The 22,939-nt window shown below is 48.6% G+C and overlaps 1 protein-coding gene across 3 annotated transcripts in view; it reads left to right on the top strand.

The window, feature by feature from the left end:
- Nucleotides 1–21,155, top strand: part of CGN (cingulin) — a 68,248-nt gene extending 47,093 nt beyond the window's left edge. For all 3 annotated transcript variants that reach the window (XM_081840833.1, XM_081840832.1, XM_081840834.1), the window contains exons 14-21: nucleotides 971–1,141; nucleotides 2,711–2,872; nucleotides 4,765–4,854; nucleotides 6,077–6,160; nucleotides 11,633–11,751; nucleotides 13,460–13,568; nucleotides 15,568–15,731; nucleotides 16,391–21,155. In XM_081840833.1, the coding sequence (XP_081696959.1) occupies nucleotides 971–1,141; nucleotides 2,711–2,872; nucleotides 4,765–4,854; nucleotides 6,077–6,160; nucleotides 11,633–11,751; nucleotides 13,460–13,568; nucleotides 15,568–15,731; nucleotides 16,391–16,532 (1,041 nt within the window). In that variant the 3' untranslated portion in view covers nucleotides 16,533–21,155. The remainder of the gene's footprint in view (nucleotides 1–970; nucleotides 1,142–2,710; nucleotides 2,873–4,764; nucleotides 4,855–6,076; nucleotides 6,161–11,632; nucleotides 11,752–13,459; nucleotides 13,569–15,567; nucleotides 15,732–16,390) is intronic.
- Nucleotides 21,156–22,939: the final 1,784 nt, after the last annotated feature.

Here is a 22,939-nt window from a genome sequence, read left to right as displayed (position 1 = left end):
GCTCTTCCACAGCTGTATAAACATGTATTAAAAATGCAAAATGCTGAGCTTCCCCATCCCTGCTCTGGTCAATTGGGGGAGCCAGCCATCCTCCCATTTCTTGGAGACGGGAGGAAATTGGGAAGGGCGTTAACCGTCTTCCTGGTCCTTGGAGCCAGACTTAACTGTTGTTGTCGTTTAGTCATATCCACCTCTTCGTGACCCCCTGGACCAGAGCACACCAGGCACTCCTGTCTTCCACTGCCTCCCGCAGTTTGGTCAAACTCATGCTGGTAGCTTCAAGAACCCTGCTCCACCATCTCATCCTCTGTCATCCCCTTCTCCTTGCGCCCTCCATCTTTCCCAGCATCAGGGTCTTTTCCAGGGAGTCTTCTCTTCTCATGAGGTGGCCAAAGTCTTGGAGCCTCAGCTTCAGGATCTGTCCTTCCAGTGAGCACTCAGGGCTGGTTTCCTTCAGAATGGAGAGGTTTGATCTTCTTGCAGTCCATGGGACTCTCAAGAGTCTCCTCCAGCACCAGAATTCAAAAGCATCAATTCTTCGGCGATCAGCCTTCTTTATGGTCCAGCTCTCACTTCCATACATCACGACTGGGAAAACCATGGCTTTAACTATACGGACCTTTGTTGGCAAGGTGATGTCTCTGCTTTTTAAGATGCTGTCCAGGTTTGTCATTGCTTTTCTCCCAAGAAGCAAGCATCTTTTAATTTCGTTACTGCTGTTACCATCTGCAGTAATCATGGAGCCCAAGAAAGTAAAATCTCTCACTTAACTGGTCTTGATTAAAACATGGTTGCAAGAACCGATGACCCCTAGCTTTTGAACAAAATGCTTGTTCAGCCCGGAGGTAGGCTGTATGAATTGTGCATTGCTTTGTAACGATTTGTTGGGTCTCTGGACCGTAATAAAGGTTGATGATGATTAAAACATCCTCCTTGAGGCTTCACCTGGAGTCCCTCTCCTCTCCTCCAGCTAGATCAGATGGCTCAGGAATCCCACAGCGCCCTGTCCAAGTTGCAGGCTCAGCTGGAGGAATACAAGGAGAAGTCGCGCAAGGAGATCACGGACTCCCAGAAGCAGGCCAAGGAGAGGAACACCGAGGTGGAGAAGATGCAGTACAACCTGGGGCGCTTGCAGGACGAGGTATGACGGGGTGGGAAGAGGGCCCTCCTCCCCTTTTCTCTGCTTCCAAAATCAAGAGGCGAACACAATGCAAGGAAGGGGCTGTTTAATGAGCAGGGGGCTGCGAGACCCCAGAGGTAGCAGTGGACACTGGGCCAGGTGGGGCCAGTCGTCTCGGCCAGGTGAGTTGCCCGCGGCTGTCTTCCTCCTCTTCTTTGGTCTCCATGAGACTCAGCAGGAAGAACAAGGATGGGGAGGAAATAGAGTTAGCTGGCTCCGCCTTTCATTGCCACTATAATATAATAATAATAATTTATTATACAGTGGTGCCTCGCAAGACGAAATTAATCCGTTCCGCGAGTCTCTTCGTCTTGCGGTTTTTTCGTCTTGCGAAGCACGGCTATTAGCGGCTGTTAGCGGCTTAGCGGCTTTAAAAAAAAAGGAAAACAACTCGCAAGACGTTTTCGTCTTGCGAAGCAAGCCCATAGGGAAATTCGTCTTGCGGAACGACTCAAAAAACAGAAAAATCTTTCGTCTAGTTTTTCGTCTTGTGAGGCATTCGTCTTGTGGGGCACCACTGTATATACACCCTGCCCATCTGGCTGTGTTTCCCCAGCCATGCTGGGTGGCTTCCAACAGAACACTAAAATACAATAACCTATTAAACATTAAAAGCTTCCCTAAACAGGGCTGCCTTCAGATGTCTTCTAAAAGTCTGGTAGTTGTTTTTCTCTTTGACATCTGGTGGGAGGGCGTTCCACAGGGCGGGTGCCACCACCGAGAAGGCCCTCTGCTTGGTTCCCTGTAACTTGACTTCTCGCAGTGAGAGAACTGTCAGAAGGCCCTCGGAGCTGGACCTCAGTGTCCGGGCAGAACGATGGGGGTGGAGATGTTCCATCAGGTATACTGGACCAAGGCTGTTTTAGGGCTTTCATGGTCAGCACCAACACTTTGAATTGTGCTCTGAAACATACTGGGAGCCAATGTAGTTCTTTCAAGACCGGTGTTATGTGGTCTTGGCGGCCGCCCGCAGTCACCAGTCTAGTTGCCGCATTCTGGATTAATTGCAGTTTCCGGGTCACCTTCAAAGGTAGCCCCACATAGAGCGCATTGCAGTAGTCCAAGCGGGAGATAACCACTGGTTCTTCCTACTCTTTGGTCCCCGCGCCTTCCGCCCCACCTTTCCCAGTGGGTGCTGGATGGGCCTCTTGCCCTGATCCAGCATCCTTATTCACTCCCGATAGCTGGGGACAGAACCTCCCTGTGCAGGGGCAGTCTATCTCTGATGCTAGGGGAACGCACCGGAAGAGGAGGGCTGCCTCTTTCATTCCCGCCTTGTGGGCTTCCGCTGAGACTGACTCCAGTGGGAGAGTCAGTGTGGCCGTAGGGCAAGTGTGGACTTCAGCTCTCAGCAGCCCCAGCTGGCAGCTAAGGATGATGGGAGTTGTAGTCCAGCAACACCCAAGGGTCATGGGGGTTTCCCGCAAGTTCCAGGTTGGAGGCAGGGCCTGGGTTTGAATCTCTGACTCCTCCAGAAAGGCACACTGGTCTACTCCCTCGCAAACCCGCTTCCGTTTCCCTCCCTTCCAGGTGATGCGTCTCAAGCAAGCCCTGCAGGACGCCCAAGCTGAGCGTGAGAACGCCGTCCTGGACAAGGAACTCCTGGCCCAGCGCCTCCACAACTTGGAGCAGGAGATGGAGTCCAAGCGGAGGTCGCAAGACGATCGATCCCGGCAAGTCAAGGCCCTGGAGGTTCGCATTTCCACCCTCCCCTGCCTTCCTCTTTCCTGAACTGACCCAGCAGACCTCCAGACCCGTGGCTCCAGCACACGTTTAAAGCATTGTGATGCCTCTTCGTAAACAGCCTTCGGCTTCCCCCAAAGGATTCTGGGAGCTGTGGTTTGGCAAGGGTTCTGAGAATTGCTAGGAGACTCTTCCTGCCTCCATTTGGCTCCCAGAGGGGCTGAAGAATCGCTCCCCCTTCACAGAGCACTCAGGGAATTGTAGGGGGATAGAAAACTGGAAACGAGGGAGGGTTGCTCTCCTTGTCAAAACAAGAAAAAATAGCAATTTTGTGCCTTCTGGCCTGGGTCCCCCATGCATGCAACACCTCCTAGCCAACAGCAGGAGGCAGCAGCGCTGCTTTCCAAAAAGTCTCTGTCTGTCCCCCATACAGCTGTTTGGTTCATCTGTCTCTGCTACAAACACCCCACCCCCAGTACAGAGCAATTTTGGTAAAACCTGATAATTTTTGCATGTGCTTAAAAATAGCAACACAGCACAGATGTGTTTTCCGGCTCCTCCTGCTGCAACACATTTGCAAACACTGCATTTTTCCACACGAAGCCCCTTTTTTTTTGGTAAAACAACCACGGCAAAAACCTATTTCCCAAGTTTAAACAGTCAGAAATTAAACCAAGTGGTCTGATGGTTTTGTTTTTTTCCGATCAGAAGGTCGGCGGTTCGAATCCCCACGACGGGGTGAGCTCCCGTTGCTCAGTCCCTGCTCCTGCCAACCTAACAGTTCGAAAGCACGTCAAAGTGCAAGTAGATCAATAGGTACCACTCCGGCGGGAAGGTAAACGGCGTTTCCATGTGCTGCTCTGGTTCGCCAGAAGCTCCGTGTCCGCTTCTCTGGAGCAGCAGAAAACAACCTTTCTCCCTCCTCTATGTGACATCCTTTTATATATTTGAACATGGCTATCATATCACCCCTTAACCTCCTCTTCTCCAGGCTAAACATGCCCAGCTCCCTTAGCCGTTCCTCATAAGGCATCGTTTCCAGGCCTTTGACCATTTTGGTTGCCCTCCTCTGGACACGTTCCAGTTTGTCAGTGTCCTTCTTGAACTGTGGTGCCCAGAACTGGACACGGTACTCCAGGTGAGGTCTGACCAGAGCAGAATACAGTGGCACTATTACTTCCCTTGATCTAGATGCTATACTCCTATTGATGCAGCCCAGAATTGCATTGGCTTTTTGAGCTGCCGCGTCACACTGTTGGCTCATGTCAAGTTTGTGGTCAACCAAGACTCCTAGATCCTTTTCACATGTACTGCTCTCAAGCCAGGTGTCCCCCCATCTTGTATTTGTGCCTCTCATTTCTTTTGCCCAAGTGCAATACTTTACATTTAGATTTATGACCTGGGAGACCAGGGTTCAAATCTCTGTCCACAGCCAGGAAGCTCACAGGAAGAAGAAGAAGAAGAAGAAGATGATGATGATGATGATAATAATAATAATTTATTTGTACCCTGGCCAGAGCTGGGCTCAGGGGGGCTAACACCAATAAAATTACAATAAAAACATAATAGGGGAGGAAAACCAATTTAAAATACAGTTTTAAATACAATTTTAAAATACAATTTAAATACAGTTTAAAGATTGAGCTCCTTGGAGGAAAAGTTGGTATATAAATGAGATTATTATTATTAAAGTCATGCTTTCTTTTTTTCTGGTCAGGGTTGGGTTTTCCCCCCTGCAAGCAACATTTTATTGTGGCCTTTCCCCACACAGTTCCAGAGCTTCAGTGCCATTTCTGAAGCCAGCTCAATGCGCCCCCTTTATGTCATTGCCTGAATGATACTTGCACCCATGGGCGGGATAGCAGATAACGTTTGATTAAACGCGTAAAATGGCTTTTCAGGACAAATCGAAACGCCTCGAAGTGGAGCTGGACGAGGAAAGGAACACGGTGGAACTCTTGACGGAGAGGATCAACCGCACGAGAGACCAGGTAGGGGAGATGGCGCCTGTCGACATCTTGGCTGCTTGCAAAAGACGCGAGCTGCGTCTAAAGCAGCGTTGTGCCACTTTAAACCCCAAGGAATTCTGGGAAGTGTAGTTTGTTGAGGGTGCTGAGAGTTGTTAGAATATTCCAGGCACCCCCAACCTGAGGCCCTCCAGATGTTTTGGCCTACAACTCCCATGATCCCTAGCTAACAGGACCAGTGGTCAGGGATGATGGGAATTGTAGTCCAAAACATCTGGAGGGCCAAAGGTTGGGGATGCCTGGAATACAGTGGTGCCCCGCAAGACGAATGCCTCGCAAGACGAAAAACTCGCTAGACGAAAGAGTTTTCCGTTTTTGAGGTGCTTCGCAAGACGAATTTCCCTATGGGCTTGCTTCACAAGACGAAAACGTCTTGCGAGTTCTTGCGAGTTCTTTCCCTCCCCCCCCCTTTTCCTAAGCCGCTAATAGCGCTAATCCGCTAAGCTGCTAATGGCCGTGCTTCGCAAGACAAAAAAAACGCTAGACGAAGAGACTCGCGGAACGAATTATTTTCGTTTTGCGAGGCACCACTGTATTCTAACAACTCTCAGCACCCTCAACAAACAAACTAGTTCGTCTGGTGGCTGGACTGAGATGGGCATAGCTGGCTGCAGGCTGCATCAGTGCACTGGGCTGGGATATTACGGTGTACTACGGGACCGCCTCTCCTGATGTGTCCCACGGAGGACCTTGTGGTCTTCAAACAAAAACATCTTGGAGGTCCCGGGCCACAGGGAGGTTAGATTGGTCTCAACTAGGGCCAGGGCCTTTTCAGTACTGGCCCCGATCTGGTGGAACGCTCTATCACAAGAGACCAGGGCCCTGCGGGACTTGACCTCTTTCCACAGGGCCTGCAAGACGGAGCTGTTCCGCCTGGCCTTTGGTTTGGACTCAGTCTGACCCCCTCCTTTGGTAATACACATAGAACTCTAGCCCAGTGGTTGCCATCAATTTGATTTTGAATTGATTTTAGAATGAATTGGTTTTAGAATGCATTTCAATCAGTTGATTGTGATTTTATGTAAACTTTGTTACTTTTATTGTTGTTAGCCGTTCTGAGCCCGGTTTCGGCTGGGGAGGGCGGGATATAAATAAAATAATAATTATTCTTATTCTTGTTGTTGTTGTCTGACGCAGCCAGGGTGCTCTGCTGACAACACTGTCTCCTTTCTCTGTTTCCCTCCAGATTGACCAGCTGCGGGCCGAACTCCTTCAAGAGCGCTCCGTGCGGCAGGACCTGGAGTGCGATAAGATATCACTGGAAAGACAGGTGAGGCTGCCGCCGGCATGTTCGGTCAGGTCTGCACCTTCTCTTTGCCGACTCAGCGATCGGAGGCTGCAGGGATCCTCCCGCTGTGACCGCGTATGATTTTAAAGTGATGCAGATAATAACTGGCTGATTCTGCTCCCCCACCACCCAGAGGATGGAGAGTCCACAACTTCCTGAAGGAGCCTGTTCCACTGCCAAACAGCTCTTGCTGCCAGATAGTTCCTCCTGATGTTTAGATGGAATCTCCTTTCTTGGAACTCGAAGCCATGGATTCGAGTCCTACCCTCCAGAGCAGGAGAAAACAAGCTTGCTCCCTCCTCCATGTGACAGCCCTTGAGAAATTTGAAGGTGGCTCTCATATCTCCTCTCAGTCTCCTCTTTTCCAGGCTTAAATGTACCCAGCTCCTTCAACTGTTCCTCATCAGGCATGGTTTCCAGGCCCTTGATCATCTTGGTTGCCCAGCTTGTCAACATCCTTTTTAAATTGTGGTGCCCAGAATTGGACACAGGATTCCAGGTGTGCTCTGACCAAGGCAGAATGTTGTTGTTGTTTAGTCTTGTCCGCCTCTTTGTGACCCCCTGGACCACAGCACGCCAGGCACTCCTGTCTTCCACTGCCTCCCGCAGTTTGGTCAAACTCATGCTGGTAGCTTCGAGAACACTGTCCAGCCATCTCATCCTCTGTCGTCCCCTTCTCCTTGTGCCCTCCATCTTTCCCAACATCAGGGTCTTTTCCAGGGAGTCTTCTCTTCTCACGAGGTGGCCAAAGGATTGGAGCCTCAGCTTCAGGATCTGTCCTTCCAGGGAGCACTCAGGGCTGATTTCCTTCAGAATGGAGAGGTTGGATCTTCTTGCAGTCCATGGGACTCTCAAGAGTCTCCTCCAGCACCAGAATTCAAAAGCATCCATTCTTCGGTGATCAGCCTTCTTTACGGTCCAGCTCTCACTTCCATACATCACTACTGTGGGGACTATTAGATGCCTTAATCTGGACTCTAGACTTCTGTTGATGCAGCCTAGAATAGCATTGGCATTTTTTGCTGCTGCATCACACAGTTGACTCATGTTAAGCTTGTGATCTACTTAGACCCCTAGAAGCTTATAATGGTGGTGACTTGGGGCTAGTTTATTTATTGATTTTTATTTTAAAGTCCGGAGTCTTTTTATCTAGCCCATGTCTCACCCAAAGACGATATTTCGGCTATTGTTGCTTCTGTTTCTAATCCTTCTGAGTCCCATGTTCACACCAGAAATAGAGAGCGTTTTGCCTCCCCCTTTAAATAATTTTGGCAGCGCCAGATGGTGGAAGGGAGATAAAACCCAAACTAAATTGGAATGGCAGGTGAAGTTCTTTGAATATGTAGAATTGGCAAAGATGACAGGGAAAATTAGGAATCAAACAAACCAAGAGTTAATAAAGAAAGGGACTTATTCAAATTATATTGTTCTCAGATAAAATCTCTGACATCTTTTGAATAACTTCTGCAATGATATATTCCACCATGAATACAACCAATTAACGATAAGTTTAAAAATATTCAGTCAACAAGGTAATGATGGACCCATATTGAGGATGAGGGAAGTCACAATTTATGGAAGAATTTTATGATTTGTATGTGAGGTGATTTGCTTTCTCTTTTTTTGCGGTGGAGGGATTTAATACTTAAAATAAAGATGAGAATTCAAAAATAAAATAAAATTGGCAGCTGCAGTTTGCTAGGAGGCCCCTCTCTCCCTATTCCCCACTCACAGAGCTGAAATTCCCAGAGTGGTTTAATATTGCCCCCCAACTGGCATTCGGACGGTGGAACGTGGTTCAGGCTCTGTTTGAAGCAGTTGTTGTTCGGAAGCGGGTTTTGACCTGAAAACTTCCCCAGCAGTCTCTTTCCCCACCAGATCTGCCTTCTGCGTCTGCAGGAGCCCTGCCTGTCTGGGCTTGTAGTAGTTGGTGGGGTGGGGGGTGACGAGACAGGTTATGTAATTTGCACCATTTCAAAATCCAACCCCCACGAGACATTTCAATAAACGAGCCGCTGTTGCTGTGCAATTAACGAGGGCGAAAACAGCCCAGGCGACACTCTGCTTGGACGCCGGCCACGTGCGGCTCAGAGCGTTCCCTGTAGAGACCTTTATTGTAGAATTGCATAGCTGGAAGGCACCCCACAAGGTCATTCAGACCAACCCCCTGCAATTGTCCTTTGCAAAACAGACTTTCCTCTTGTATTATCACCCTCTCCCAGGCCCCCAGGTTCACGAGAAGCTGAGCTACGTCTTGCCTCTGTGTGTGTGTGTGTGAAACCTGCTTCTTTCAACAGGGATGGGGCTAGAACATCTGTGATCCTCTGGGCGCTGCCGGACTACAACTCCCAGCAACCCCAGTGGCTGCTGGGAGTTGGAGCCCTGGAGAGCCGCAAATTTTAGACTGGCCTACGTGCCATACATTCAGAGCACATTCTTTCCACCCAGAGAATCCTGGGGACTTGCAAAGCTACAGTTCCCAGCACCCTCAAACTATAGTTCCCAACATTCCTTTTTGCAGGTGGGAGGGAAATGGAAGCTTTCTTACAGCGCTGAAAACCAGCAGTTGTGGGATGGCTCTTGTTTGTTTTTAAAGCAATAGATCAGAAGCTTTCTTGCATAAACTTCTACTCGGCTCTGGGTTGTATGGGAAGAGACCTGCAGCCGTAGGATTTTATAGTGTTAGTCATGCTCTGAGGAGGCCCATTGACATTAGTAGGCATGAGTCACTCGACCCATTAGTTTCAAATGGGTCTACTCTTGTGTATGACTAATATTGCCTGCAGAATCCTAGAATTGTGCAGTTGGAAAGAACCTCAAGAGTTATTTAGTCCAATCCAGGAATCACAGCTACCATGGAAAGAGTTTTGTTTTTTTTTAAGTTGGTGCATTTGAGCCAAAGTATGAAAAGGTTGCAAGGGGTGCGGCTGGGTGCTTCCGATCCCTTTCCTTCCCAGGAATTTTTACTGGATTTTTAAATTGCATTTATTAAACCACCCCCTCACACCAAGAGATTCGTGGATGGTGGGAACACAGTGATGAACTTAAGCGACATCAGTTAAAACCACATTAGATAGTAAAAAGCAAATTGGCGGCAGGCATTGCATCCTCTGAGCTGCCTTCCCCACCCTTTATGAGAGTCCCAGGGGCCAAGGAAACGGGTCTGGGGGCCACATTCACACCTTTTAAAAAAGAAATTGCGGGGGGTTTGGCTAGTGTTCCTCCAGACTCTGTAATTCTACTATTCTATGTGAGGAATAAAACTGAATTTGGGGAGCAAGGAAGGGGATATTTGAGCCTGTTCCTCACCACCCCATTTTCTCGCACTCAGTGCCCTCCCTCTTTGTTCCCGGGGAAGGAAGACAAGCACGTGAACAGGCTCGTGCCTCGTTTTGCCCTTAATTGGGCCAAATGACCAAACGCTTACTAATTAACGCATTACATTACTCCTAGTTTTAAGCAACAAAACAGAACCGGTTTGTTTCAAAACATTGCAGAGCGGTGAGCAAGCCTCTGAGCTCATCAGAGCGCTTCTCCATTTCTGAATATTCGTTATAAATGGAAAGGGAGGGGTCGCCCAGAAAGGCGTTCTGTGGAACAGGGAAGCTTGCCTGCTGCGGTGTCGATTTTTGCAGGGGGTCCTCATTTCGCTGCACTTAATTTAGGATTATTATTCATATTACCATTTCCCTAGTAGTCCAGCCTGCCTGCCTGCTATCCTTTTTGCACCAGCCTTGGAGTTTTAGCCCAAAACTCAGGTTGCTTTGCAGCCTGAAAGAAAACCTCTTTCCGATAGGCCTCTGCGCTTTTCTCGACCTCCATGAGGACTAGCCTCTTTCTTCTTCCCCTTTTGTTTTGTTTAAACGAAAACCAGATTTCTAAGGGATTTTTCAGAGGTCTCTATGGGCTGCGCTTCCCTGTCTGTGCTACTGTTTGAGAGCTGTGGCCCAAGACATGTCTGAACACAGATGAGAGAGAACAGGAGCTCTTTTTTGCATTCCTCTCTCTCTTTCATAAAGAAAAGCAGCAAAACCGGGCCTCCCACCAGCACTCAACTTGACTGCACTGCAAAGCAAGGGGAAAGCAATTATTACTGTTATGTAACTCTGCTAATCAAAATTCCTGCTTTCTGAAGCGGGGAGGGGAACTTTGTTCAGCCCGGCCCGGGACGTTACATAACCCTGTGCAGCCGGAGTTTGTGTTTTTGTGTATGTGTGTGTGTGTGTGTGTGTTTCTGTGTTTGCTCTCCAGCTTGTTGCTCATAACCCCAAGTTGCTGACTCAGCCAGAAGCCACCTGAAAAAGGCTCCCCCCAAAATTTTTTAATTGATTTCTGCATTTATCACGTAAAAAGAAAAACCTTACAAAAACACACAACAAAAAAATAGCACAAAGAAAAATTATTTCTTCAAATTCCCAATTTCATTACATTAATAACTGACTTCTTCAAATCCCCTCTAACTGAATTTCATTATATCACCTGTTTAGCAGTTCTCCAAATTCTTACTTCCATTAATATTAACTTCTTTCATTTAACTTCTTCTCCTTTATTAATATTGAAATCCAAAATAATTGCTAACACATATTCTTATTCTACCCCTAAGCCTATTTGTTACTTCCAGGAATTTTCTATTTATCTTACATTACAATATTTAGCTATATATTCTTTGAATTTCTTCCAGTCCTCTTATGTTGCCTCTTCTTTCTGGTCGCGGATTCTTCCAGTCAGATCGGCAAGCTCCGGAAAGTCCAACATCTTCATCTGCCATTCTTCTACTGTTGGTATCTCTTGCGATTTCCAGTTTTTGGCTGGTAAAAGTCTTGCCGCTGTGGCGGCATACGAAAACAACCTACCATCTTTTGGGGGCAATTCCAGTCCTATTATTCCAAGTAGAAAAGCTTCTGGTTTCTTAATCCTGCAAGAGGCTTTTAATGAAAGTATTGGTCCAATGAAGATCAGAGCACTGTGTTCTCCAGTCCTTTTCTGCCTCAGTTTCCCCATGCACGCAAAGACCTTCTGAAAGGCTGGTGCCCTCATCTCAAAAAGGATATTGTAGAGAGTATTTTGTCAGAGAAAAGGTGGCAACCCTAGCCACAGAAGTCCCTTCCAGATTGTTATGTACTGAAGTTCTCACCCTGGGCCAGCAGGGGGATACTGTAGATAGTTTTCACTCAGGTCCACATATGCAAATAAGGGATTGAAAGTGACGTTCAGTGATTGGATAGTTAGAGAAAATGGTTACTGTTGCGTTCTAGTGGAGCTCTATATAAGCAGGCTGGCTGAACCCTTCAGTTCAGTTCTGTCCTGGCTTGTGAATAAACAAGAGCTGTTTGAAGAATCGCTGTGTCGTCTCATATGTTCACCCACAACTTAACACAGGTCATGCAGGAACTTGTCCCCGGCCGCTGGTCATTTCCCCTCTAAACCTCCCTGCTTCCAAATCTCTCTATCCAGAACAAAGACTTGAAAAGCCGCCTCGCCAGCAGCGAAGTCCTCCAGAAGCCCAGCGCCAACGTCTCCCAGCTGGAATCGCGCCTTCAAGAGCTTCAGGACAAACTCCAGGCTGAAGAGAGGTAAGTCGTGGTGAGGCAGTGTGGGGTAGTGGTCAGAGTGTCATGGGGGAAACCGGGGTTCAGGTACCCTGCTCAGTAACTAATAATAATAATAATAATAATAATAATAATAATAATATTTATACCCCACCCTTCCTGGTTCAAAAACCGGGCTCAGGGCGGCTAACAACAAATTTAAAACACTTAGTTAAAAAAGCAGCATGAAATACAGTATAAAAACATGAATAACAATAAAAATAAAAAATCTATTAGATAATCCCCAGGGCTAGCTGGCTGAATTGGTCCTACTTGGGCCAGCAAGGTGGTCAGGGGAGAATTAGCTGTGGGGTCTCAGATGATATCTGATGGGAGGGCCTTCCACAGGGTGGGCGCCACCACCAAGAAGGCCCTCTGCCTGGTTCCCTGTAACTTGGCTTCTCGCAGTGAAGGAACTGCCAGAAGGCCCTCAGATCTAGACCGCAATCTCCGGGCAGAATGATGGGGGTGGAGACGCTCCTTCGGGGATACTGGGCTGAGGCCGTTTAGGGCTTTCAAGGTCAGCACCAACACTTTGAATTGTGCCCAGAAACGTACTGGGAGCCAATGTAGATTTTTCAAGACTGGTGTTACGTGGTCCTGGCGGCCGCTCCCAGTCCCCAGTCTAGCTGCCGCATTCTGGATTAGTTGCAGTTTCCGGGTCGCCTTCAAAGGTAGCCCCAGGTAGAGCGCATTGCAGTAGTCCAAGCGGGAGATAACCAGAGCTGCACCACGCTGGCGAGACATTCCGCGGGCAGGGAGGGTCTTATCCTGCGTACCAGATGGAGCTGGTATACAGCTGCCCTGGACACAGAATTGACCTGCGCCTCCATGGAGAGCTGTGAGTCCAAAATGACTCCCAGCTGCACACCTGGTCCTTCAGGGGCACAGTTACCCCATTCAGGACCAGGGAGTCCTCCACACCTGCCCACCCCCTGTCCCCCAGAAACAGTATTTCTGTCTTGTCAGGATTCAACCTCAATCTGTTAGCCGCCATCCATCCTCCAACCACCTCCAGGCACTCACACAGGACCTTCACCGCCTTCACTGGTTCTGATTAAAAAGAGAGATAGAAGCTGATGGGAGTTGTAGTTCAGCGACACCGCGAGGACCAAAGTTTTCCCCCCTTCTGTGCCTCGGACAAGAAACACAGCACCTGCCTTGCTTGTGGAAGACCCCCAGAACCTCCATTGTTGTTGTTGTTTAGTCGTTTAGTTGTGCCCCACTCTTCATGACCCCCTGGACTAGAGCATGCCAGGCACTCCTGTCTTCCACTGCCTCCCGCAGTTTGGTCAAACTCATGCTGGTCTCTTCGACAACACTGTCCCACCATCTTGTCCTCTGTTGTCCCCTTCTCCTTGTGCTCTCCATCTTTCCCAACATCTGGGTCTTTTCCAGGGAGTCTTCTCTTCTCATGAGGTGGCCAAAGTCTTGGAGCCTCAGCTTCAGGATCTGTCCTTCCAGTGAGCACTCAGGGCTGATTTCCTTCAGAATGGAGAGGTTGGATCTTCTTGCAGTCCATGGGACTCTCAAGAGTCTCCTCCAGCACCAGAATTCACCTCCATGTTTTGCTGGAAATGTCACTTGTCTGAAGCCCTGGACAGCTGCTGCCGCTCAGTGCAGGCAGTGCTGAGCTCAATGGTCGGACTCTTCAGAAATCAGCTCCCCCCTATTTCCTTCCCTGTCGCCGCAGGGAGAAGAGCGTCCTGGTCTCCTCGAACCGCAAACTGGAGCGGAAGGTCAAGGAGCTGACCATTCAGATCGATGATGAGAGGCAGCATGTCAACGACCAGAAGGACCAGGTGAGCTGGGGTGGGGTGGGCAGGAGGGCTCAGAAGACCCCAAAAGGTGTCTCCAGACAGGGCTGTAGAAAGATGTCCCTCTCTGAAATCTTGGGCCACCACAACCAGCTTTTGCTGTTGTTGTTTTTTAAAAAAAAATTTTTATTAGACCATTTCAACATAACAAATTATCAGTCCAAATATTCAATTACATTATTTTCTCCCCTCTCTGGTTTCTTTGCACATGTTGTTCTCTGCATATTATAAAATTGTCCCTATCCTTGCCTTATCTATCATGTATTCAACTAATAAATTTGTGGGTGTTTATTCAAAACCTGCCAAGGAGTCCAAATCTTTTTGTTGTCTTTTTAGATAATTTGTAAAAAGTTCTTCCTTGAAGTCACAATTGTCCTCATCATGCAGTTTGTATGTCAATTTGGCCCATTCCGCATAGCTCATCAGTTTTTCTCGCCACTGTTCTTTCGTTGGGATTTCCTCATTCTTCCATCCTTGTGCTAACAAGGCTCCTGCCGCTGTTGTAGCATACATAAATAAGTTATTTATTTTTCTTGGCAGGTCTTGTCCTACAGTCCCTAACAAAAATGCTTCTGGTTTTTTTTTTTACAAATGCCATTTTAAACATTTTTTTTCAGTTCGTTATATATCATTTCCCAATTTTTTTTAACTTCTCTGCATTCCCACCACATATGATAAAAAGTACTTTCTTTTTCTTTACGTCTCCAGCATATATTTGACCTGGTTTTGTACATTTTTGCTATTTGTACTGGTGTGATATGTTAGGATATTTCCGTTCCACCTTAAAAGGGAGCAGGCTTTGTGAGTCAGAGTCTGCGTATTTCCTGTTCACAGGAAGTTTATGTTTTGTCTTGGCTTTCGTTTCTCTCTCTGTGCCTGAGACATCGACGGAGGCAGTCATGTTTTCTTTGTTCTGACCAACGCTGAATAAAGTTGTAAATAATGCTCTCCTGCGTGCATCTTTCGCTGTGCGAATTCTGCTGATAGAGCGTGCATCAGCTCTGGAATGTGGCAAGCTATTTCTGGAGCTCGTGTCGCTAATTGAATGATACTGCGTGTCTACGGGAGGCCGATGGATCGCAACGGAGACGACGTGGGGTCATGATGGACTCTGTCTCCCTGGCAGTATCCCAACAAGATATACCATCTATACATCATTTTCATGTAGTTTTCTTTCAAAAGAGAACAACCAGCCTTTGGAGCCAGGTGGACCTGAGAGCCTGGCTCTGTTTGAGGCAGCTTCCTCTGCTTAAAACCAGAACCTTGAGGACTAGACCCTTACTTTTACTTTTACAGGGAGGGCCCAAGATTGCGGGGTATAGAGCTTTGCACACAAATAGCCCCAGCTTCATCTCCTGGCATCTTCTGCAACGGAGTGCTTTTTGCCTGGTTGCCACTTATTTATCTTTATCCTGCTGGATTGTTAAACCAAACATTAAAATCGTTGATTTGAAATGCTATTAAAAATAGGTGTTAAAAATATTACTGAAATCAACTCTAGCTGAGAAAGAGATAAAACATGCAGCTTCTCCGTGTCTAGATAGGCTTGCCTTTTTTTAAAAAAAATATATTTTTATTAGGTTTTACAACAAATTTTAACATATTCACTACTGATAATATAATCACAAACTAAGTTTCAAAACTTAAACAAAAATGTTTCAAGGGGACGCTGAAAAGAGTTCAGCGAAAATAATATTAATAATTATGATGATTTGTTTTAAAAAGAGTTCAGTGAAGGCTGCCTCCTTGGTGTCCATTGGCAGGGAGTTCCAAAGGACAGGTTCTGCTGCACTGGAAGGTTTAAAAGGGAAAGACCCTGCTGTATGATGATTCCACTCCTTACGGGGGGTGTGTGTGTGTGTTAAATTAGCCAGCATGTATTTATGAGGTCTCCGCTGGGCCCTTCAGTTGCCAGGGCACCCCAGATCTCCCTGCTGCTACCCCTGAGTCAAACTGAGCAGGCCTTCCTTCCTTCCTCCCATAGCTAAGCCTGAGGGTCAAGGCGTTGAAGAGGCAAGTGGACGAGGCAGAAGAGGAGATCGAGCGGCTGGAAGCTGCACGCAAGAAGGCCCTGCGGGAGCTGGAGGAGCAGCACGAGACCAATGAGCAGCTCCAGAGCCGCGTCAAGTCCCTGGAGAAGGACCTCTGGTGAGGAGGGCGCACCCTTTGTGGGTCCTGAGGAAATGGGTCTTGCTTGGGGGCCTCTCCTGGTCTGCCCTGCAGAGGACCTTAAGGTCCATGAAGAACCACAGCTTAGAGGTCCCGGGCCCTAAGAAGTCAGACTATCCTCCACCAGGGCCTTCTCAGTGATGGCTCCGACCTGGTGGAATGCTCTGTCCCATGAGACCAGGGCCCTGCAGGATTTAACCTCCTTCCGTCGGGCCTGTAAGACAGAGCTATTCCGCCTGGCCTTTAATTTGAATTCAGCCTGATCTTTTATTTCCCTTCTCTTCCCTCCCCTTTTATGACCCGCTCTGAGACCCCACAGCTAATTCTCCCCAGGCCTCCTCACTGGCCCAAATAGGACCAATTCAGCCAGCTAGCCCTGGGAATTATCTAATACTTATTTCCCCTAAATTAAATAAATTATTATTATTATTATTATCATCATCATCATCTTTGGGGTGTCCGATTGGCCGCTGCAAGAACAGGAAGCTGGCCTAGATAGACCCCCTTTGGCCTGACCCAGGTTCATGGCTCTTTGATGTACTTATGGAACCTCCAGCCCCATCGGCAGGCTACCTCGATTCCCAGGTTCTTAGGGAATGGAAATCTGCCCCCTAACCTTTCCCTCCCTTCTCCACCAGGCGAAAGGCAGCCCGGTCCACAGCCGAGTCGTCCCTGAAGGACGACCACCTGAGTTCCGATGAGGAGTTTGACAGCGCCTACGGTCCGTCCTCCATCGCCTCGCTTCTGACGGAAGGGAACCTCCAGACCAGCTCCTGTTAGCATCTTCTGGCCGACCCCTTTGCGGATCCCGTCGGAACGCCTGAACTTCTAAAACACTTCGAAACCCGTCCGAAGTGCCGTCCTCGCGTTTGCCTGTCCCTGGCGGAGCAGCCGGAAGATCCCCCTCTCCGAAATGTTGTGTGCCTGAAGATGGAAACAGACCTCTTTATCGAAGTGAAGGATATATTTTTATGTTTATTCTTTTTCTTTGCTTGCTACGGGGCAACGAGAGGCCGGTCGTAAAACGGAAATGATGACAGAACTTTCACTCTCTCTCTCTCTTTTTAAACCCCCCTCGATCTGGTTCTCAGGGCAACTGGTGAATGATTAAGAAATAGAATCTTCCAGTTTTTTGCTTTTTCTAAACCAAAATTTTAATTTTCTGCATATGTCTGTGTACATAGATATATATATATATAGGGCCTGTGTATGTATGTCAATTTTGCATGTGTTCCAAATTTGGATGTGCAATAATGTTTCATGGAGGGATCTGGGGAGATAGTGGAATGTGTCTTGGGAGGGGGGGAGACCTGGAGCCGCCCCCCCCCTTTGCGGTACATGTATATATGGGTCTGCAGAAAACAGATCCTCAGGTGGCCTTAACTACTGATACTGATCGCTGTGTCCTTGTCCATGCCAGTGAGTTTTCAAGACCAGGCGCGCGGGATGGGAAGAGATGACTTGTGACTTTCCCGCTGGGCAGCTATCTCCGCTCATAGATTTTTCTCGCCACCGAGACCCTCGAAGCCGATCCCTGCTTCATCTTTGGACATCTGCCCTGCTCCCCTTTCTGGAATTTCCCGTTCACGTCCTCGGACGACCCTCTCCTAAATGCGTCACCTGAAACCATCTCACCCAGGAAGTGAAGATGAATCTTTCAGCAACGGGATTCTGAAACGTCGTTTGGGATTTGCCTGGGATGGCAACACGAGCGACGGCCTTGACGCAGAAATTGGGCAAGCAGCCATTGAAACGCCGATGGCGAGGTCAATAGGACTTCCCTCCATTTTCAGCTTCTTGCTGACTGGAGCAGCGCAAATTAGAACCAGCTTGTGTTAACACCATCCCGGGTAACCAGCTGCCATTTTGCAGAACTGGGGCTCTATTCCGAACCGTTCCCCAAATGTCAGTCCTTTCATTTTGCAGGGAGAGAGGATCTGGCTGGGGCCATCGAGCCATGGTAGCCAATTCGGCGCCCTGCAGACAGCTCTTTGTCACCTCTGACCCTTGGCCATCCTGGCTGGGGCTGATGAGAGTTGTAGGCCAATAAGATCTGGAGGGAACAGCAGTCCCAGTTTCCATCAGTGAGGAACCATTCCTTGGCTTTCTCTTCAAGGCGTTTTGGGTTCTGTGTTGGGAACGAGGCCAAGACTAACCTGAGGAACCCCTTCCAGGAATGGTGAACCTCTGAATGATGTTTGACTCCAGGACCGACCTGGCGGGATGGTGGCCGTGTCAGACGAACTTCTTGTCTGCTGATGAGTTCACGAAATCTGCCGTCTTCAGCTTGGAAATTTTAAAGAGAGAAAAATCTCCGTGGTCTTCTGAATGAGGGGTGGGGAGCCAGATGTTTCTGGACTTCCCATCAGCCCCAAATGACAGATGTTGGGAGTCCGGCGAGATCTGGAGAAGCCAGGTGTCCCCGTTCCCTATTTGTATATAAACTATGTCCCATCGTGGCCGTGGGGTTTTCCGCTCCTGATTCCTAAAGCAACAGCAAAGCCAGACTCTGGTCTCGCAACCCGATCGGGACGGCCAGTTCTGAAGATGCCCTTCTCGGATCCATGCTGACAGTTTCCTCTGTCGGGGGGACGGGAGAACAGCAATAGCTCTTTTTTCTGATTGCCCTTTGGAGCCCTCGCTTGGCTAAGACGCTACCTAACAGCCGAGGGTACGATATTGCCCCCGCTGCAACCACTGGCTCTCTCGGAGGCACTGCACGCAATCCTTCGCGTGCGACTGTCGGCGTGTTTGCAAAACACACACCCCTCTGCCCCTTTTCTTCCTGGGCCGATCGCTGTGCCATGTCTCCAGTTGGGGCATCACGAAGGTGGAACATGAGCTCCGAACTCCATGGAAGAACGCCTCCGTGACAATTTGGGGGTTTGTGGACTTCTCCTTGGGAAAACTCTGCTTCGCACAAGACTGGGCGTCGGAGGATGCAACTGTGTCGCTCAGCAGAATATGGCTGCGTTATCAAACCTTAGTAAGGGCTGCTTTTTCCACCCTGTCCCCTTAACACAGTGCGTGGGGAACCTCGGACCCACAGGCCAGATGTGGATGTGGCCTGGCGTGGATCTCCGTTTAGCCCCCGAGGCTGTTTCCGCCCCAAACCGCAACCACCTGTGACATCAGGTGTGGGGCATGTCAGTGTGGTGAGGTCGGCTGCGCAGAAGAGTTCCTTGTAGGGGGAACTTGACTGCACAGCCAATCTATGGGGTGGGGAGGCTGAATCGCCACACATCACAGCTGCATTCCCCGTGAGGCAAACGGGACTGCGCAGCCGCTTCCTGCAGAAAGCGCTTTTGCCAGACCTCGAGAAAGGCCAAGTTTAGATATCACAAAGGGCTTTGCCGCTCCCCAAACTCAGTCGGGCGCCTGGGAAGCACTGCACAAGCAGCTTTGATAGGTTGGGTGTGACTGCCCACCTGTCAAAGCCCGACATCAGGTGAATTGACAGGAGCATTGCCCCACCCATATGTCAGAGCTGGTCTGCTGGGCCAAAAGGATTCCCTGCGCCCTCTTTAACAGTACCCAGGTGCCCCAATTTAACCTCTCCAGGCCTTGCACCAAGTGCCTTATCATGGATGTGTCCCAGGAGAAGGGCTCACTCTTAATGTACTTGTTTCACGCGGGAACCGACTGGCTGTGCCATGCTTGGAATGGCACCATCAAAGGCATGATGCGCACCTCTGCCTTTTATACTTCTGCATACACATGGGCCGGCCGCGAAGTCTTGCTAGGTCCCATCTTTGCTTGCCTTGTGGCTCCCCCTCTCAAAAGCGGGCGCTGTGCCGTCATCATCACAACGGCGCTAAAACAGGGATTTCAACATGACTTTAAAGTGCTGGTTCCTGGCTGGCTACTCTGTTTTGCACTGAAACGAGCCCTGCTTAAAGGGCTGCGCATTTTGCGGGGAGGGGAAATGACACCTTTGGCAGGAGAAAAAGTGAGGCAAGATCGTTTCCACCCCCCCCTGGCTGGCACCACCTTGCCCCCACAACTATTTTGGCAGTCTCTGGAGGCTCATCCCTTCTGCCAGCACAAGTCTTCCAAATACACCGTGGGTCAGAGGGGAGATCTTTACTTCTTTGCTTCAGTGGTTGCTGAAACGTCCAAGAGGTTTTACTGGGTGTGTTGCCGAGAACACTATCTAGTCCTGAAGAAACTCGACTGCATTGCAGCCAGCATCAAAAGCAGAGCTACCATCTTATTTGTGGAAGATCGCTCCCCTTGTTTTGGAAGTGTTCTCATGCAAATGTCTTTGAACCGATTATTTCTGCAAATCTTTCTCTCAGGAGAGCTTGTGTTTATATTTCGTCGACACCGTCCATGTCTTTGAGCTATAGTCATAGCAAATCGGGGGGGGGGGGGGATAACGTCTTGTTTGTTCTCCACAACCCTCAACATGGCTTCGGACTGCAGAAGTCGCTGGGCGTCAGGAATTCGGTGGAATGAGTTGATCTGCAATGTCCACCGGCAGCTGGAGCAATGCACAGCCTTCAAATCAGCCTCCTGTGTTGTCAAATTTAGCCATTACATTGCAGAGACAGTCTGACCCTCCAAAAGTTGCTGAAGTAAAACTCACATCATCCCAGGCCATCCTCACTAAGACTAACGGGAGCTCAGGAACATCTGACGGGCCAAAGGTGTGGCAGATCTTTGAAATGTCATTTGGCCGAGATGGGAAAAAACTCCTCTACCTTGTTTTTGTCCCTTTTATCCAGCTTCTGGGCTCAGATGAGTTTCCCGCTTTGCCTCTGCCTCTCTTGAAGGTTGCATGAAGTGATTCAGACCGGTAATCGTCTTGTGAAGGGGTCCGCAGGCCGCTGACCACCCTGCTCAGATTTACGGAGAGCAAAAAAGGAGCAGGCATCTTCGGGCCTCAAGCCACGATAACAAAATAAACCGCTTCTGGGTACATGAAAACCCAATCGGGGTCATTTGTTTAGAGATCAAGCTTTTGGTAGCCGGCGCCGCTGCGTCCGTCAGGGCAAGACGGGCGGCATTTTGTTGGAACCTGGTTCTCAAAACTGGATGTCTTGAAAATGCTCCCTCGTTTTGGATGCCCCCCACCCAGCCTGCCCCGTTCAGTTTCCCTGGGGCAAAACTTGAGGGTGAGGTTTTTATACCTAGGTCTTTGGAGCTGTGATTCTTTCTCTCTCGTTCTTTTTTAAACAGTAATGCAATAATTTAGAAGCGTGTATATTTGGGGGAGGGAGAAAAACCTGATCAAAGAGGATTGTTTTCATAACGAGGGTTCCCTCGTCCCCAGCACAGTGGATTTGTACAGTTTTAAATGGCTGCTATAATATACGATCTGGGTTGGTTTTTATTATTTGTAATTTTTGATTTCCCTCCAGATTTATTTTCCTTTAATAAAGAACAAAAAAAAACCCCACACCACAACCGTGTACATTGATTTTTTTCAACCCCCCCCCTAAAGTCCTATACGAATTGGACTTTCTGACCACCCCCACTCTCCCACCCCCCAAATTGGTATGTGGTCAAGGCCTTGGGTGAATCTATCCTTTCATCATTAAAATGCCTTATTATAATGGTTTAAATTAAAACATTTAAAGATAAGTAAAAAATAATAATTATTTTGTAAAATGTCAGCATCTACTTGTCTGGATAGGTTTGCTTAAACCAAAATCGCTTTCAGTCCATGCTGAAAAGAATATGGCAAAAGCCAAACGTCAACAGGCAGGCAGTTCTAAAGATCAGAGAGGCTGAGTGGGCATGCATGGGGCAAGGTGATCTCACAGGTAAAACTGGTCCCAAGATCATTTAGAACGTGGGTAGGCAAACTAAGGCTCGGGGGCCGGATGCGGCCCAATCGCCTTCTCAATCTGGCCCGCGGATGGTCCAGGAATCAGCATGTTTTTGCATGAGTAGAATGTGTGCTTTTATTTAAAATGCATCTCTGGGTTATTTGTGGGGCATAGAAATTCGCTCATTATTTTTTCCCAAAATATAGTCCAGCCCCCCACAAGGTCTGAGGGACAGTGGACCGGCCCACGGCTAAAAAGGTTGCTGACTCCTGATTTAAAACATAAGAGTTGTGAGTGGAGAATCTGTGCTGCTTGCAGAGGTTGGATGTGAGCTGCTGTCATCCCTAACTATTGGCCATGGTGCCTAGGGATTACAGTGGTACCTCGGGTTAAGAACTTAATTCGTCCTGAAGGTCTGTTATTAACCTGAAACTGTTCTTAACCTGAGACACCACTTTAGCTAATGGGGCCTCCTGCTGCTGCCGCACAATTTCTGTTCTCATTCTGAAGCAAAGTTCTTAACCCGAGGTACTATTTCTGGGTTAGCAGAGTCTGTAACCTGAAGCATATGTAACCCGAGGTACTACTTTATAGGAACTGGAGTCCAGTGATACAACTACACCTTGTCTTCACAGACAGGCATCTCTCCCAACTCTGCAATGACTCTGTGATCCCACAGGAGCTCAATTCGATTCAGTGACAGCATTGAAAACAGAAGGGAGGGAGTCATTGACATTGAGTGGTAAAGAGACCCCTGACTGTTAGGTCCAGTCGTGGCCGACTCTGGGGTTGCGGCACTCATCTCGCTTTACTAACCGAGGCAGCTGGCGTACAGCTTCCTGGTCATGTGGCCAGCATGACTAAGCCGCTTCTGGTGAACCAGAGCAGCGCACGGAAACACCGTTTACTTTCCCACCGGAGTGGTACCTATTTATCTACTTGCACTTTGACATGCTTTTGAACTGCTAGGTTGGCAGGAGCAGGGACTGAGCAACGGGAGCTCACCCCGTCTTGGGGATTTGAACCACCGACCTTCTGATCGGCAAGTCTTAGGCTCTGTGGTTTAACCCACAGCGCCACCCGCGTCCTGACATTGAGTGGTACCTCGCCCAAAAACCCAGAGGGGAAGAATTTTCTCCCTGGCTGGGCACCTAAAATGACAATAACCGCACTGGTACCCCACAGAAAAATCCAGGAGCATGGTTCTCAAGGCCTGGCGCTGTCCCTTGCCCGTCCCTAAGCTCTGAAGCGACTGGATTTCTCCCTATGTGGCCCTCTGGTTCTTTGCATCGGCCCCCAGACTTACCCTGGTGCATAGGTGTGTGAAAACCTCTAGCTTTTGCCTAGCAGTTGTACAAAGTTAAGCCTCTCATCCATTGCCCCTCCCACTTTTGCCTCTGGCCCGGCCCACAT

This window comes from Podarcis erhardii (assembly GCF_964252035.2).
Source record: "Podarcis erhardii genome assembly, chromosome: 15".
Lineage (NCBI taxonomy): Eukaryota > Metazoa > Chordata > Lepidosauria > Squamata > Lacertidae > Podarcis > Podarcis erhardii.
This window is presented reverse-complemented; position numbering and strand designations above follow the sequence as displayed.